General features: G+C 33.7%; 1 protein-coding gene across 9 annotated transcripts in view; it reads right to left on the bottom strand.

Moving 5' to 3' along the window:
- CDC42BPA (CDC42 binding protein kinase alpha) overlaps positions 1-19,329 on the bottom strand; it is a 295,068-nt gene that overhangs the window by 36,009 nt on the left and 239,730 nt on the right. For 4 of the 9 annotated variants that reach the window (XM_043484937.1, XM_043484940.1, XM_043484941.1 and 1 more), the window contains 2 exons: positions 6,509-6,613; positions 2,637-2,720 (listed from right to left, as the gene is read on the bottom strand). In XM_043484937.1, coding sequence (XP_043340872.1) covers positions 2,637-2,720; positions 6,509-6,613 — 189 coding nt within the window. Of the gene's footprint in view, positions 1-2,636; positions 2,721-6,508; positions 6,614-13,883; positions 13,923-19,329 lie in introns of all 9 variants that reach the window. The other 5 variants (XM_043484938.1, XM_043484939.1, XM_043484942.1 and 2 more) reach the window with 2 other exon arrangements.

Genomic DNA, 19,329 nt, shown 5'->3' with positions numbered 1-19,329 from the left:
CCTCCCTTGGAAGCAGGCAGTATCACACTTGAGCAGACAAAAATACATATGTATTATTCCAGAGATAGACTGAAAACCCAGCATTTAAAGCAGTCATGAGTTCCGGTCCAACCTCAAACCAATCTATTTTAGAAGTTCCTTGGGACCTAGTTTCAAAGCAGCACTGGCATTTGACTTTATTCTAAGTAGAATACAGACTATCTTTCTACTGGCTTTATAATTCCTGTATGTTGCTGATCAAAAAAGTGCAGATACTGTGACAGTACTATCATCTCATTTAATGGAGACAATGCCTCTTGGAAGATAGGTATATTTCTTTATACAGATGAAGAAAGTGAGACTCAGAGAGATTAAGTAAGTTCCTGATGAATAGTGAGTTACTGGTAGAGTTAAAAGTCAAGCCCAGATCCGATTCTGTGATCTTTCAAAGTTTAACTATTCAAAAACATGTAAATGAAAAATATGATCTTAAAAAAAAATCAGACTGCATAAGACATAGTTAGGTCAATACTAGGAGCCTCCATGCCTGTGAAAAATACCTAATTTGTTAACATCACATCAATTTTTGCTCAACATTTCTCCTGTATACTGATTTTATTCTTAGTTTTTTGCACTTTTAGGAACTATTAGAGTAAATTTTCTAATGCTGGTAACTTTTTCATTTGTTCAAAATGTATTAATGAAACAATTCAGTTTGTTACTAATTTGTTCTGTGGGCTTTCAGTACAGCGAAAGAAAAGTCAACTGCTCAAGGTAATTAATTAACTGTGTCCCTTTTCCTTTTTCCAAAAGATAAGAAGACATGTTTGAAATGACAGTAATTAAAACAACTGTGCCAGTGACAAATTTAATAGCATTACTTCACACTATCCAAAAATTACTGAAAAAACACATTTATTATACACTTTTTCTCCAGAGATCTACTCAGAATATCATAATTTTAACTGAGTATGCAACAATAGGAAATATAAACAATGTTTTAGCAGAACATTAATTTTAAATGATCAAGTGGCAGGTAGGACATAGACATATGTAGGACATAGACATTATTTATTACTAAAGATTAAAAGGCCCATGCATGTTTCACTAATTCTAACTAAGGATGCTGCTGCTGCTAAGTCACTTCAGTCGTGTCCGACTCTGTGCGACCCCATAGACGGAAGCCCACCAGGCTCCTCCGTCCCTGCGATTCTCCAGGCAAGAACACTGGAGTGGGCTGCCATTTCCTTCTCCAATGCATGAAAGTGAAATGTGAAAGGGAAGTCGCTCAGTTGTGTCCAACTCTTAGCGACCCCATGGACTTCAGCCTACCAGGCTCCTCCGTCCATGGGATTTTCCAGGCAAGAGTACTGGAGTGGGGTGCCATCGCCTTCTCCGCTAACTAAGGACAGTATAATATATAACATGCACTCGTGCTAAGTTGCTTCAGTGGCGTCTGACTCTAGACGAGGGTCTATTCAGTCCTAAGTTCTAGACTACTTGGCTTCTGGATCTTTCTAAGATCCCCTTTCTTATCTTCTGGTCAATATCTGATTTCTAATACTTTCACAAAAGGTAGCAGGAGGAAGAGGAAAAAAAAAAAAGTCTAGTAAAAGAGGCATTAAACCTAAAGCATGAACACATTAATTTTAGGTTATGCGGTAATTTGAAGTAAAATGAGAAATAACTATAACCTCAAAACTTAAAGAGGTTGATATGAAGAAGTGTTCTTTTCATTCCAATTTTGTCAGAGCTGCAGACTTCAAGCTACTCAATGGATAAGGTAAAATACTTTTAATAAAAGGTGTGAGAACAAAGAAGAGTCAATCCTTTCTGTAAACTTACAAACTGATGGTTGTACATAGTTAGGATTCAACACTATACAAGTAAAGGCGACTTTATCTGGAACAAACCTTTCTTAAATATTTTTAAAATAACCTTTTTTCTTTTTAAACACTTTTATATTGAGATAATTGTAGATTCAATCTTTTAGAAATCATGAAGTAACTTTTATTTTGTGGAGAGGGACAATAGGTGTACAAAAATTGAGTTAATATTCAGTCCATGAAATATTATCACCAGAGCTTCGTGGAGGGCCCTCTCATTTTACTTGGCCTTACTTTTTAAAAAAATTCATTCTTGATGATTCACTGTCAATCTTTCCCCATGAAATCAATCACTCAATCTAATGTGATCTACACAGGTCCTTGGATATGTATATATCCTTATGAATTAGATATTTTTGTGTGTTGGTAATTTATATAAATGTGATTTTGTTACACTTCAGCCATATTTCACCTATCTTTCTCCTATTTCCAACTCTGCTAACATAAGCATCTCTATGGATCTGTGTTAAAATTTTTTTCTTAAGGAATAAGACGATTGGGTTAGATGGTATATGCTCACTCCATACTAAGACTTCAAAACAGTGAATTGAAGAAGATGGAAATAAAGCAAAACAATTTGCATGTTTGTCCTACCTTTCTCAGTGGTGATTATTTCCATTCACATAGAATTTATTCTCTTTCTCAGCTTTTATGTTTGTAATTTTGAGGAAACCAGTAGTAAAAATCATGGCAAATACAAAAAGCAGAAGAAATCCATTCTATCTCTCTCTCTTTTTTAGAACACATCATGCTTATAACTAGATTGAATACCTTTGGTGGAAAGCCAGTTGAACCAGGGCATCCCTTTTTCCTTAAGGTTGGTGTGTGAACTGGAAGTGGAGTAGAGTCTACAGTCTGAATCCAGGGGAAAAGAGGAAATAAATGTCATAAAACACTACATCTATTTCAGACATCACTAAAAATAAATGTAAGTATAGCCAAACAAAACAGCAATAAGGAAAAATTATCTCAAGGAACTAAAATTCTTACTGTTGATAATTTAAATTCTGTCTGCAATATCTACAAATAAAACATTAATATTTGTTCAATTTGTGAAAACTATTTCAGTCTGGAAATTTAAAAATAAGTAAGTTGTAAAAGAGAATCTATAGATGAACACAAGAAAGTCATAGCATCTCATCTACATAAAAATGAGAATTTTAATTTTCAAGTTCAACTAAAAATTAATTCTATAAAACATCTGAAAGAGTTTTTATCAAGATTTATAATAAAAATATTTAGAAGAATCCTTTAACTCCTTTGACTTCTATATACAGAATGCATATTACACATATGGAATACAATTCTGTGGATTTGTGTGTTTGTGTGCAGAGATTAAGAGAGAGTGAGCGAGCACCTGTGAGACAGATATAGAGATACACTGATTGATGGATTGATTAGTGGGATTTTGTGAAGAAAGTAATTTCTAAGAAGGGAGTTAGATTATTTAACATGATTGAAATTCAGAACTGACAGAAATTTAACTACAAGTTATATCTTTACTTTATGCAGTATTTCTATTAAGATATTTCTTTGAATGAAAGGATTTTACTGGATGCTATTGTGGAAAAAAGAGAGATGACTTATTAGCAAAGTATAAAAAAAATACACAAAGAATGACTTCCTCTAGGATGCTAAGCAAGCAAGAGGAAAAAGCTAGCTTTGTATAAAGTTACAGAATATTCTAAAATATTAAGAGAAAATATGAATGGTCCCTTTTTGTCTCTGTTACTATATAAGCTCCGAAACCCAAATATTTTATACACATGATAGCCTTAAAATGGAATTTAGGTGGGCTTCTCAGAGTTTTCTATTTAATTGTGAGTTTAGTTCTAATTTCAAGCTTGAAAAATGTATTAAACTGAATTTAATATTTTTCTTTAAAAAATGACATAACAGAGAGGAATACAAAAGTGTTTTTGAAAGCTAATAAAGAAAAATTCACAGGAAACAGAACTGTCACTTGAATTTACACAGAAAGTCCAAGAGAAGTTCTCAGAATTAAAAGGAGTGAACTAGGGGTGCCGAATCCAAGATCAACAGAATTCATAGAGAATAGCAACACCTAGTTTAGAAAATATTTTTAAAAGATCCCATTCACCATAGCAATAAAAACTTTAAGGTATCTAGGAAAAATCTAACAAGCAATTTGGAGCATATTCATGAAAAAAATAATGAAACTTTATTGAAGGATATAAAAGAGTACCTAGACATTGTTCATAGACAAAAAGGCTCAATACCACAAAGAGATGAATTCTCCTTAGATAATTTATAAATTTAAATTCAATCAAAAGCTTTACATGGAACCTACATGCTGAACCTAAAAATCATATATAAAACTAAAGGGTCAAGAAGTAAAGGAACAAGGTACTTGGGAGTAGCTGATCATAACAGGCATCAGGAATTATTTTAAGGCTACAATAAGACAATGTGACGTTGGTGCAGAAATAGACAAAAGGAATAATGAAAGAGAATAGAGAATCCCCAGACAGATCCATTTATATAAAAAGCAGAGACAGCTTTACAAATCAATAGAGGAAATATAGGAGAGCTCGTTGTTCATATGAGAATAATAGATTAGTACCCCATTTCTCATAATACCTTTAGTTTGTTTAAAGTCCTAAACATGTAAAAGCAAAATTTAAAAACTTTTAGAAGAAAATATGGAAGATAATCTTTATAACTGCTGCAGAGGGAAGAACTGTTTTAAAAAGACAAAAAGCAGAAGTCATAAAAGAAAAAAATTGATAAATATAACTACATTAAAATAAAAACTGTTGCAAGACAAAAAGATATAAAAAATAAAAATTTTAAATAAGCCACAGACTGGAAGAAAATATTTGCCACGCATATAGCCAGCTAGGAATTAGTATCCAGAATACATAGAGAACAATTACAAAACAACTGGAAAAATAATTCAATAGAACAACGGACAAAAGACATAAACAGGCAAATCACCAATGGTCAATAACACACAAAAAGATGTTGAATAACACTTGAAATCAGAGAAATGCAAATTAAAGCAAAAATGCCACTCAATACCCATCAAATAGATAATAGTTAATGTCTGACAGTACAAAGGGTTGGAAGAATGTGGGGAAATAGAGGAACTCACTCACACACACTGCTGGTGGGAGTGAAAACTGGTCCAACCACTGTGGAAAATAATTTGACAAGATCTAGTTAAAGCTGAAAATGCATATTCTACATAATCCAATAATTCCACTTCTAGGTATATATGCTAAACAAACTCTGCACATTTGCAAAAGCAGACAGCTGTTAGGATGTTCACTTCAGCATGAATTGTAATAACAAAAACTTGGAAACAACCTAAATATCCAACAACAGGAGAATGGATAAATAATTGTGGTATATTCATACAATGAGATACAATGCAATAGTTACAATGAATGAACTAAGTGGACGTGTATCTTTATATGATGCAGATAACCTCTGTGTAAAATTTAAATATACAACAAACACTATTATATTATTATTTATGAATACAAATGAAATAAACATGTAAAAGTAAGGAAGAGAAGGAGTACCTCAATGTCAGGTTATTCAGATATGCCTGGGAAAGGTGAGGGGTAATGGTATAGGGTAGGATGTTTCAGCTGTTTGGAATATTTTCTTTCTTTTTAATATAAATTTTGGAGCAAAATGTTTACACATCTTAAATGTGTGGGTGGTGGTTATGTGGGTGGTTGTAATATTATTTTCTGTATGCTTGAAATATTTTAACATTAAGATAAAATGCATAAACTCAAAATATTAAAACAATGATAATCTAAAAAATCAGATGGTATCATCAACTTAACCTGTCTGAGGTATACACCATGGGGTTGGGAAAAAAATCAAGTTAGAATCTGACTACACCTCAAGCTTCACTTCAGACAGCTTTCCAAAGGGGACTCTCTGCTTCACCTGGAATGCCAGACACAGCTCTGAAGACCAAGTGCGAGGCAAAGGAGCTATGTCAGAACTGTCATGCTTGAGTAAATAATCAGAACTGCATCTGAGTCAGGACGGCATTCACTGAGGAATAATATATCCTTCTGACTTGTTGAGAAAAAGATCTCTGTTGAGAAAATTGACTAACTGGCTGTTTAAAATCATTTACTTACTTAAGGTGCAAATACAACACTATTTTTGCATTATTAAAAGGCATGATTTAGCTGCACACCTATTGCTGATTAACACTTAGAATAAACTACTGAATAGCCAGCAGTGGCACTTTTAAGTTCTGCTTATGAAGGAACAGACATGTCGTATCTTCATTAGATTTATTAGAATTAAAATATGAGAATGGCACTGACACTGCTGTGTATCTCTAGTTTTATCTGATAATTCCAAAATTCACATAACTCTGTCCTCTGTTCAGTATAGCTCTCTACTTAAAATATAGACTACTTTAAAATTAAATAAAATTCTTATTCAGGTTGAAATTGGGGGGGGGACCATTTTTTACTTCAGTTTTATAATCTATACTATCAGTCAAATGTAATGATCTCCAATATACTGTGATTTATTACACAAAACATTTGTTAAAAGGAGGAGAGTCAGATTTCACTTGTTTTTGCAAGTCCCTCTTTCCTGACACAAGTGAAAAGTTGAGGAGCAAGATTGCTCCAATGAGGCACCTTAACTGGCTCAGCTTCACTAGATGTGGAAGGAGAGGTGGACCTTGACTGGATGTAAAACTTGACGTTCGGATTCCGTACATATGTGTTCTCAACGGGATCAGTCTAGGAAAATAAGTCAGGAAAAACAAAAACCCAAGAAATCACTTTTAAACAATGTGCAGCTCTTAGTAAATTTCTTCAAGGCATGATCATGGCAACATTCTCAAGAAAGGAGAACAAACTTCAGTCTGAATATTCACAATAGGGATGTGTCATTATACAGACGCATAACCACTAGCTTTAAAGAAAGGTTAAGATAACAACAGTTAACAAAATGCTCCAGTCTTCACTACTCATCTGTTTGAGCTACTGTATGTTCTTTACTTGTATTTCACAAAATAAATCATACAAGTGAAATAAACGCAGAGTACTTAACAGAAATATGTTCTGCAGATTAGGAATAGTTTTGTCCTTGGTAAGAATGAAACTTGGTTTGCTCTAAAGCATTAGTTGAAAGGAAAAGAAACTAACTTGTCAGCTTTGTTACTAAATTAAATCCTCTTTTTATTTTGCAGCAGTAGAAATATTCACACGTATACTCAGTTGTACCCTTTTAACCAAGTATTTTTAGTAGCTGAAGATGCTTTGGGTTAAAATTTAGCATAAATGGTCCTATGGAGCACATTGATTGATGATATATTCAGTTTTGCAAGAGGATTGGGTTTTTTAAACGAAAGGCAGTGAAGATGACTTGGGAGGATTAGGAAATTGGTTTCAAATATGCTGTATACAGCAAGAACAAAGCTTAGATTAGGATTTGCTGTAAATCATCATTTATTACAGATCAGTAATAAGAGCAATCAGCTTAAGGATTTTAAATATGTACTAAAAAGGTTTTTAAAAAAATTTCTTTGTTATTATTATGGTTCCTATTTCAGGGACTGGCTAGCTGGCTGGCAAGTCCTGGAGTAGCCCTCTGCTGGTGCCCACATGTGGCCTCCCTTGGTAGTGGGCATGGGCAGGTATTCTGGCAAATTACAAGGGAAGACTTTGGTGGGGCCGACTAAGATGGCCACCAGTTGGGCCTTAAACCTTTAGCTGTTGGATGAGGGAGAAATGGGGAGAAGAAGGACCCCAGGAAGGGCATCCAGGGGACTGGGAGTAGCAGCCACGTACTAACAGCTAGGAGAGTACCTCATGTTTTAAAAACTGAACTACTGAACTGACACATACCAGTTGTATGTTAGCTCAGTGTGTGAGATGTAGATAATATCATAAAACTAGTATGCCTTAAAGGTGGGGAAGCCAGGCCCAAATTTTATCTCTTGACTCCAAACTCAGTACTCTTTGTTGTACCAAGGAACCTCTGCAGCAGACACATTCAAAACAATTTAGAGATCACGGAAGCTGACAAGGAAATTTGACCAGCAACAGGAGAGTAAGGAAGCAAATGGAACTCCAGACAAATTTTGCCTAGCTCACAATTTCACTGAGGGACAGCCATGGAGAAAGTTATCCATCTTACCTGTTAATCTGAAATATGACCCTAGGTTGGGAATAAGGCAAAAAAGTCTTTTATTTTCTAAAAATCTCCTGGTCTCCCTAAGATTATATAAATTGCAAGCTGATAAAAAGTTTATGGGTGAGTGGGTTCAATTAAAATAGAATTGATAAGCAAAGCAATACTGATACATTTTACACTAATAAGAATTTTAAAACTGATTCAAATAATCAAGTTAATGATCTCATAACGTTTCAAAGAAATGTCCAATTAGAGGATTTGCTACTTGAAAAAATTGGATTATTTTAAGAAAATGTAAGTTTCTGACCTGTCACACAGAAGCCTTTAGCTCACAGCTTAAAAGATATAAAATCAGAAGTTCCTGTGTGAAGGATAATGCTATTTAAAAAAGAGAATTCAGAAACGACTTGGTTCTATTTAGGTTGAATAGATTTTAAAATAAGACAGTGAGTTAAGACCATAAGAACTTTCTGGGAGAAGAAAATTTAATATAGCTAATATAGTGCTTTGTTCCTCTGGGTCCAATTACTCTAAAAATCTTCAAAAATGAGAAAGGTAAGAGATTGCTGCTTCTAATAGTACTGGCTGAAACTTTAAAGCAAGCCTGCACTTTGCTCCATAGGGACACAAGCTGACAGAAGTTGGACACAATGTTTTATATACTTTCTTGTGCTAAAATTGGGATATACCACTTTAAGCCATATGTGTTCTAATGAGAGGTTCCCATTATGACAACTGTCAAATCTAAAAATCAAATTGGTAGCTAAAATATTTACTAGCATACTTCATGACCCTATGAAAATGTGACATTATGACAGTTTAATATTGGCAAAGGAAAAAAAACATGATCACAGCTTAATCCATAATTACATAAATCAGTGACTCTTAAGGAATGATTGAGGCTTTAAGCACATACCTCTTGGCCATTCCGAAGAAATACTGTCATTTATAAATCTTTTTCTCCTAACAAACTTTTGTTCATCAATAAAATGAAAAAACAACAGAAATGAGAACAGATTTTAAAATTATTTTCCTAGTTGAAAGAGATCAAAACTGGTTATTCAGGAGTGGAAAACATTAAAATTTTAAAAATAACTCATCCTCAATACAGTAAAATAATGAAAATTTCCACACTAACTTTTTGGAGCTTTATGTTCTTAAAGTAAAAATAAATTCCAGAGATTAAACAAAATCAAGTTAATTTTGTTTAACAAAATTCAAAGTAAGAAATACTGAAATAATATTTTGAAATGGCATTAACTGACCAAATTAAAGAGGCGAACTATGCCATTTACAATGATACTGTGATTTAACAAAAAACATGCATATATAAGTGAAGTTTAAAAATTACCACTTTATTTTCCAAGTGTGTTTCTCATAAAAACAAGGACACAAAAGTTTGGTAAAGATGAATAAACTCATGGCAGAAAAGTGTTGACTATCAAACTTAAAAAAAACTTCCCATGTCTTTTAAAAGACTAATAAAAGTCAATAGCTAATTAGATTAATAGGTTTTAATATTTTCTTTCCTTTCTGGATTACTACCAGTGTAAGCAACATCTCAAAAGAGGTTACCATTAATAAGAAAAATACAATACTGCTTACATATTCCCTTCAGCAAAATGTTAACCCCAATACAACTATGCTTTTTAAGTTGTTATTAATTTTATCTATAATTACATGCTACCAATGCCTTTATAATTAATGGCTTATTCTAGCTACTAAAAGCAATTAATTTTACTTAACTTTCAGAATACTCAATGATTATATGCCAGGATTTACAGATAGCCTAAAACTAAGTTTAATACTTAATTGACAATGATTTCAGGTATAATATGACAGCAAAGCAATTGATTAATAGCATATTAGCTACTTTTACCTTTGAAACAAATATAATTAATATATTAAAACTAAGGAAGTTAAAAATTCTTTGTTATAAAAATAATTATAGCATTAAATGTAAGCAATGACTTAATAATGTAGGAAAAGTGAATAAATATGATATACCAATATATGATATACCAAAATATCATAGCAGAGATATCTTAAATTGATAATTGAGTTTATGATTATAGAAAGAATGATAAAAGGGGAAAATAATAAGGAACAATAAATAGCTTACATTAATTGGGCAGTATATTGTGATATAATCCAAAGGAAGATCTTGGAAACAGATCTTAACTGAATAGTATAAGCAATCTTGGTTCGATCCCTGGGTCAGGAAGATCCCTTGGAGAAGGGCATGGTAACCCACTCCAGTATTCTTGCCTAGAGAATTTCATGGACAGAGGAGCCTGGCGGGCTACAGTCCATGGGATTGCAAAGAGTCGGACGTGACTGAGCAACTAACACACTAACAATAATAAGCAATTCACTCAATATTTATAGGCTGTGATCTACTGAGAAACCTCTCTAGGTAAAAGTAATTCTTTTTCTATTTTTTGATTAACTGATTCTTTTTTCTAAGTAAACATACTTTAAGGAGTTATTCTGATGAATAAGTATTAGAAATATTTACTATACTTTAATGTCACTTTTACTTAATGCTCTACTGCTTAAAAAAAAAAAAGCAGAAAAGCCTAATATCAGCATATTATTCACAGTGCATAACAATGTCATGTAAAAAGTCCATAATGTTTCCTGAATTTATTAGGACTTCTCTAATGAATAACCCACGAAATATGTTTTTAGAACAGTACGGTGAAATAGAAAATTTTTTCTGCTTTGGCTCAGATCTGATTTTTAGATGACCCACTATTCCAGATTTTCTCAAATTATGCAATATAGCCTCCTTATAAATAATAAAAAGATCAAAAACAACTTTCTTAAATATGTATTAATGGGTCTTTTTTACTCCAAAAATAATTATAGATTTGAACAAGTAGCAAAACATTCACAGAAGAAACCTAGTTTTAAAAGAAAAAGATACCAAGACTTGATATGAATTTGATAGAGATTTAAAAATAGTTTGCATCTAATACATTGTTTTGTATTGATAAATATAAAACTCAAAGTTAACAGAAAAAAAATCCAAATTTTCATCAATTTTCTTTATCCTGTAGCTGGAAGTATTTTAGAAACAAAGAGGAAAGTAACCCAATTTTTACTACTCAGAAATGTGTTATAACCTCAAGCTTTCAGTGAAATAGTTATTTCTTTTAATTGTGCTTATGATTTAAATGGCTTCCCTGGTGGCTTAGATGGTAAAAGCATCTGCCTGCAATGCGGGAGATCCGGGTTCAATCCCTGGGTCAGGAAGATCCCCTGGAGAAGGAAATGGCAACCCACTCCAGTATTCTTGCCTGGAAAATTTCATGGATGGAGGAGCCTGATGGGCTATAGTCCATGGGGTCGCAAAGAGTCGGACATGACTGAGCAACTTCACTTTCACTTTATGATTTAAAAACCAGTATTGCATGTCATTTAGATAACAGTAAATAAATTTTATCATTCTATCATTCTAAAACAAATCATAAATTACTGAAGGTTATGACCTGTAAATGTAATCTTACTAGTTACAAATGATGTAACTTGTTTCTCTTTAGGAAAATTTCTCCTTAAAATTATTTTCAGCTTATTCATTTGAATATCTACTCTGGAGAATTTACACATGTTCTAAGAAAACACAGAATAAAGTCCAGTCACATATTGGCTATTTACATTCTCTGCTTTAATTTCTAAAGGAATAATTCAAAAGATACTCAGTGTTTCTCACTATTAATGAAAACATAATAAAACTTTCCATAACCATCTGTATTCAGACATTAATAATAATATTAGTAACAAATCTTTTTTATACTGTGATTAATTAAACTAAACCACATAAAAAGTACATAAATGTCTAGATTATAAATGAGGCTTTAGAGCACATGGGAAATAAAAATGTATACCTCACTTATATAACATTTCAGTCATTTAAACAATTTTAAATTTATGAAAATATTATGTATTTCTTGTCTAAAAACACAGTATGTAACATAAAAACTGTATGCCACAGTTAAGATTCAAGGTCATTGTTAGAAATGGTAACTATTAGTGTCCTGCTGTTTTCATGGATGTTTCCAGGGATTATTAAGGTTACTCATTATTCTATGTTTCTATTTAACTGTTGAATAATTGTTGAATAATCATTTCCCTCATAGACATTACCTGACTTCTTATCTGTCAAATATTCAATAAGGAAAAACTAAAGGAAGCCTGGAAAGGAAATTACCAAGCCTATAGGCTCTAGAGTGTGTGACTTAATTATATCCTATAGACTAAAATATAAACTAAATAGCAGGGGCCTTATAACAGCTATTTCCCTCAAAAATTTTTCCTTATTTAAAGAGTCACAAAAATATTCTGTGTGGTCAGAGATCTACAAGGCAAAAAACATAATTAATGGTAAATTTAACCAGAAAAACAAAATCTCTCTGAAGGATAACCTTATTCAAAAACAAACAGTTAATAAAGTAGTCAATCCACAGATTAATTATTTGAACCAAATATAACTCAGCACACAACATTTTGGTCTTTCTTTCTAATTAACATATATTCAGATTGGATAAATCCAAATACCCAAATATAAAAATAATCAATAAGTCAATTAACCAGCAATCTTTTCATCAACTTCATTAATTCATGAGATATCAGTTGAAGTCGCAGTTCTACTTGCCATACCACTGGATCTGAACTGCTTATTCATTATTAAACAGTAGCTTGAAAACATACGCTATGCTAGGGTTAATCATGTTTATTTTACAATCAACTGTCCATCACACCTGGACGATAAGAGCACAGAAGCTGTGGGTCTCTCCACAAGAAGACCACTGCTTGTGGAGAGACTCACAGCTTCCCATGCCCTCCATAAACCAGATAATTCCCTTTAGAACTTTCCCAGTCCAAAATTATGGATTGAAGGTGCTGATCAACACCAAAAATCATGAAGGTGACGAGAGAAAGTTTGAAATTTGTATCGACCATAGATTTTCCTTTTGAATGTTGTTATTTACATTACCTATGAAAACCAGAGCAAACCGTGTCAGCTATCTTTTCAACTAGTGAGTCTGAATGTGTGTATATTGGTATTGGAGTGGAGGCTGGTTTAGAAAAATTTGAGACCTTTTCACAAACAGACTCCCCATTCAGGACATGTCAGAACTTTACAGCATAAAGATAGTGGCTTGCCCATTTCAGGTTGAGAAACACTGGATTGGGTTTAGCACAGGAAGATGGTTATAGCTTGTAATCAATACATATATAAAGAAAGCTGTAAATGTTTTTTTCAATCTCGGAAATATCTTAGAATATAAATGATTATCAACATCATTGCCTCAAATCTCTAAACACAAGGTATTTGGGAATACAGCTTTGAACTATGCCAAAAAATCTATCAAAGATTTCTCCAGAACTGATTTACAAAAATTATAGTCAGTCAGATCCATAACTTATCCCAAACCTTTTTTGAATTTTGCATAATGTGAATTATCAAGCTTTTTTTCTACATAATTAAAATCTCTACAAATCTCTACATAACTGCTTACATTGGATTATTTAGAAACTCAATTACTTTGTATGTGGCCAATTTAGAGAGCATACTTTAGGATCACTTTTTCACTCAATCAGAATAAAAAAGATACCTTACAGTTTTAGTATTTTGGTTATAGAAATTTGTATGAACATTCCTAAAGCTTTGCGGCCAAAGCCAAAAAACAACAGAAAAAGAAAATACAGAAAAGCAGAGTAGCAATAGCAAGAGCAGCAGCACAAAGCATGCAATAAATGTAATACACCACAAGAACATCAGCATGTACTGCAACCACAGGCAAAAAGGATAAGAGAGAGGGTAGAGGGCATCGGGGTGGGCACACGAGTGCAGTGGTCTCTTACACGTCTGCCTTTGCTAGCTGGAGTACAGGATGGAGAGCGCTTCAACAAAGAAAGGAGAAGACTGCGTTACAAATATCTACACACACGGCTCTCAAAGACTAATACTGTATTAACAGACAAAGCATATAAACATACATATGAAGACATAGTTCTGATAGGTTCAAAGTACAGGCATTTTCAGGAAAAACTAGAAGACAGGAAAGTAAAGAAACTTGTTCAGGCTCCATCTAAGAGTGGTAATCAAGTTTTCACGGGACCTTGCACAGTCACCCACCAAGTAATGATCCATCAAGTTAAGGCCAATCTCTTTTCTGGAAAGGTTGGTGGTGGCAACTTGAAATAAAAGTACAAAAAGGATCTGAATAACTCTGATTTAGTGCTAGTAAGCCTTTAAACAAAACATTTAATTAACTAGTTTTGCTTCAGGCAATTACTACCAAATTCTTACTCTTTTCAACAGTAAGTACTAAATTAGGCCTTTAGAATCACTGATGTTGAATTAACACAAAAAGCTACTTCAACAATATTGTCCATCCTGACTAGACATTAGGCTTAATCAAAAGGACCTTTGCCTTTCTGACATTAAAGAATTAAGTAATTCAGAAAAGGTAACAATAAGTAGACAATTACATAGAACTATTTTTAAAGTTTTTGAAATTTGTGATGCTTAAGCAATAGAGTGTCCAAATACGTATCATATCTACTCATTTTTCTATAATCAATTCAACCTGATGTTTATTGAGGGTTTACAATATGCCAGGCACTGAACAGAGAGCACTGCATTTCACAGACCGGTGGGGGAGCATCACACCACCACCAATGTGACGAATGCTGTAACAAGGGCATGTACAAAGTTTTTTGGGAACCTGGAGGGGCATGTATAAGATTTTCATGGGTACCTAGAGGAGTGAATTTATAAACTGAGTCTACAGGAGTTACAGAAAATTTAAGAGAAAACCTCAAGGATAAGAAACATCATTCAAGATTATCAGTTTTACTTGTATAATAACTGGCAGTTTGGTAAACAGGAATTATTATTTCTTTCTGTAGGAAATTGGAATGGTAGGTGACAAACACTGTAACCCAAGAGTTAACAGCAAACTAGGATTAGAAAGTCTGCAGATTTCTAAACAGGTTCTTAGTCCAGTCTTCCATTATAATAGAGGCTAAAGTCTCAGGTTCAAACCAAGTTATACTCCTTCAGTTATTAACAGGAAGTACCTGTCTCCCTCCATACTCCCCAAAATCAAACAATCAAACATTAATAACTCAACCACCAGCCCCTTCTCTAGCAAACATTTAATCTCTCTCCTCTCTCTTTCTTAAAAATGATAATAGCTAACATCTATCACATGTAAAATATATACAGGTACTTTTCAAAGAATTTACATATATTAACTTTCAAAATCCTCATAGAAGGATTAATATAAGGTATTACAATCCCCGTTTTAAACATGAAGAAAACAGATTAACTTGAAACAGGTCAAAAAACTGGTAAGTGGCAGAGGTAAGATTCAAACCTTCATAGTCGGACTTTGCAAAATGGTATACAATCACTGCCTCTACTTCTGAGGTTGCTAAGAGTTGGACACCACTGAGCAGCTTCTACTTCTGAGCCTCTCAATCACTTCTCCATACAGTACAATCTGGCTTCTGCTTTGACTGCTCTAATGAAATACTGTGAAGATCAGGGTCTCCTGTTTGTCTGATGGTACCAGACATTTTGGCTGTACCTGAGGCTGCTAACCATTCCCTCTTAAAACTGTACTCCTTAAGTTTTTGTGGTGCAACACTTTCCTGAGTCATCCCCTGTGACCACTGCTCCTCCTCTTACTGCTCCACCCTTCTCAATGTGAGAGATCCTGGGTTTGTGTTCTGACTCACCACTTTTCTTTTGCTACTAGGTTGGTGCAAAAGCAATTGCAGTTTTTCATTGCTGAACTTTGCCATTTGATATTGGAATATATTTTTAAATAAATGTGGTTATGCTATATACCATTTTAAAACACATTTCTTTATTTTTTTGCTAATGACTTATTACATGCTGTTTATTTTGTATTTATTTTAGACTATAGAAATGATGTTAGATAAAAAGTACACGAGTGATTTTTTTTTTATTCGAGTTCAAAATGGGTCGTAAAGCAGTGGAGACAACTCGCAACATCAACAACGCATTTGGCCCAAGAACTGCTAATGAACATACAGTGCAGGGGTGGTTCAAGAAGTTTTGCAAAGGAGACGAGAGCCTTGAAGATGAGGAGTGTAGTGACCAGCCATTGAAGTTGACAATGACCAACTGAGAGCCGTCATCAAAGCTGATCCTCTTACAACTACACAAGAAGTTGCCTAAGAACTCAACATCAACCATTCTATGGTCATTCGGCATTTGCAGCAAATAGGAAAGGTGAAAATGCTCTACAAATGGGTGCCTCATGAGCTGACCGAAAATAGAGAAACTGTCATTTTATTCTATGCAACAACAATGAATCATTTCTCAATCGAATTGTGATGTGTGACGAGAAGTGGATTTTATGTGAAACCAGCAACGACCAGCTCAGTGGTTGGACCAAGAAGAAGTTCAAAAGCACTTCCCAAAACCAAACTTGCACCTAAAAGAGGTCAAGGTCAGCTTTTGGTGTTCTGCTGCCCATCTGATCCACTACAGCTTTCTGAATTCTGGCAAAACCATTACATCTGAGAAGTAGGCTTGGCAAATTGATGATATGCACTGAAAACTGCAATGCCTGCAGCCAGAACTGGTCAACAGAATGGGCCCAATTCTTCTCCATGACAATGCCTGACAGCACACTGCACAACCAACACTTCAAAAGTTGAACAAACTGGGCTGCAAACTTTTGCCTCATCTGCCATATTCACCTGACATCTTGTCAACCGATTACCACTTCTTCAAGCATCTCGACAACTTTTTGTAGGGAAAATGTAGGTAGTGCCTCCACCACCAGCAGGAGGCAGAAAATGCTTCCCAAGAGTTCATTCAGCCCCTGAACCATGGATTTTTATGCTATAGGAATAAAAACTTATTTCTCATTGGTAAAAATGTGTTGATTGTAATGGTTGCTATTTTGATTAATAAAGATGAGTTTGAATCTAGTTACAATGAATTAAAATTCACAGTCCAAAACCACAATTACTTTTGTACCAACCTAATACAATCCCTCCCTGGCAGATCTCAATCTAGTTTCAACTATGTTGATCATTCCCAAATTTGTACTGCCAGTTTCTGTTCACTCTTTTTCCTTAAGCTGCTGACTCATATAGAAAACTATCTGTCGAACATTTCCACATGCATGTCCCTCAGACACCTCAAATTTAATTTGTCCTAAAGGAAGCTGGTCATCTTTCTCCTCTGTTAAGATTTTTAATAATTATTACATATGGGACTGACTAAATATAAGCTCCTTAATATCTCCTTTCTACTCCCATGATATGCAGTCTGTATCTTTTATTACTGTACTTCTTCCATGGGTGTTATAATTATTTAGATGTCTTTTCCATCAGATCAGATCCTTAAGGGCAGGAAATACTGTATTATGTTTAGCATAAAACTTGTAAACTTAAAAATTCTTAATAAATATTGAATAAATCCTTCTGAAATTATATGATATTTAACCTAAATATTTCTTATGGCATTCACCATTTTCTACTTCGTATAGTACATAACAGTGTATTTATTTTTTCTAATAATAAGATAAGTATTTGAGGTCTACTTCTATGTCTGATTTATGTTAGTATCTACCACTGTGCACAGCAGAGTACCACATGTGTAAAAAGTGCTAAAATATTTAGCATAGAGAAACCCTTACATATTGGCTATACATATTCTGAAAGTCCAGATTATGTTAAAATCATGAGACAGAACATTGAATAGCTCAAATTATATTACCACTGTATGCAAAACAAGTCAAAATGTCTCTCAAAACTATCTTTGCATATGAAGGACAAGAGGTTTTCTAAGCTAACAGTGATACTAAATCACCATTGTAGTAATATTCCTCCCCAAGTGGCTACGTAGAAATCAGACCATTTTTACATTTTCAATAGAAAAGGGCAAGTTACACTTTCTGATGGTACAATTAGAGGAAAACACACACACTCTTAAACCTCTTGAACATACCCACACATATCATGATTTTCTATAAACACTGAAATTGGGTCTCATGGCAAGCACTGGAAACCAGTACATTTTCTTAAGTGTGCAATCTTATACCATTTCATATCTAGATCTATAAATTGCCACCAGAACTTCAAGGCTGATTATGGGAGTAAGCATGATAAGCAGAAACCAAAAGAAGTAATTTATCTTATGGACACAGAGTTTGGCTAATAGATTCTAAGGTTTCAGTTAACGTATATCAGAGGTCTTATTTAATAAAAAACCGAAGAGATAAAAGACTATGTAGTCATGACTGCTTCCCTCTAGCTACCCAAATATATTATTGATATAATATATGATATATAATACATAATATAACATGCTGCCTAAAATAGAGAAGATTACATGTGACAATCTTCTGAAATTGAAAATTTCAAGTCAGATTGGACTTAATATGTGGAAGTTTTAAAAAACAAGAATTAAAGGAGGAAATTATAGAAATTTCGTCATTTCTTAGAAGGATCTAGGCCTAGCTTCAGCCATAGGATTAAAAACTCTTTACAATGCATGTTTAAGAATTTCATCTTTCATTGATTCTCATGTGTGATCAACTTTCCCCATAATCAGTTAACCCATGATGCCAAATTGCAGATTTCTGTGGCTGCCTATGACAGAATATGAGAGAAGCTGGGGTGAGAATAATGTTAAAAAGCAAAACATACATGAAGGAACCTACTAGGGAGTCAGGACTGAAATTAAATATTTTGGGACACCTTAATAAGCTTTTAAAGGAGGCCAAAACCAAGAGTAGAACTCAGCTTGCCAATACTTTCAGGCTACTCTTCTCTTAATATGTCAGAATGCAAGAAAAGAACACATTAGGAGTACTAGACAATTGGACTAAATGTTTTATTATTTATTCCTTTATGTCTGACCTTTATATTCTAGAGCATTAATTCCTTGATTAACTCTTTTCCTCAGTACACTAGAGTAAGACAACCTCCAAAGAGCAAGATGGTACATTCTGATTTGCCAGATAAGTGGGCAATTTTCACACCTGTGAACTTAGCCTAAATGAACAGAGAATAGACCTGTAATTTAATAAAACTCAAAATTTACCTTGCATATACTTAATATATGACAATATGTTTATCAAATATAAATAGCAACTAATTCATTTATATAACTGTACTTAGTACTCCTTTAATATAGTCAAGTACTTTGGGGGTTCACTTGAAAAGGAGAAAATGAGTTGAACAGAATGGCAAGTTTCTGTAAGCTTAGTCTGAAATAATTCTTTGATCTGCTACCGTGGGAACAAAGGGAACAGCC

The sequence above is a fragment of the Cervus canadensis genome, chromosome 13, assembly GCF_019320065.1.
Source record: "Cervus canadensis isolate Bull #8, Minnesota chromosome 13, ASM1932006v1, whole genome shotgun sequence".
Taxonomy (NCBI): domain Eukaryota; kingdom Metazoa; phylum Chordata; class Mammalia; order Artiodactyla; family Cervidae; genus Cervus; species Cervus canadensis.
Note: the sequence above shows the minus strand (reverse complement) of the source record. Positions and strands in the feature narration are given on the sequence as shown.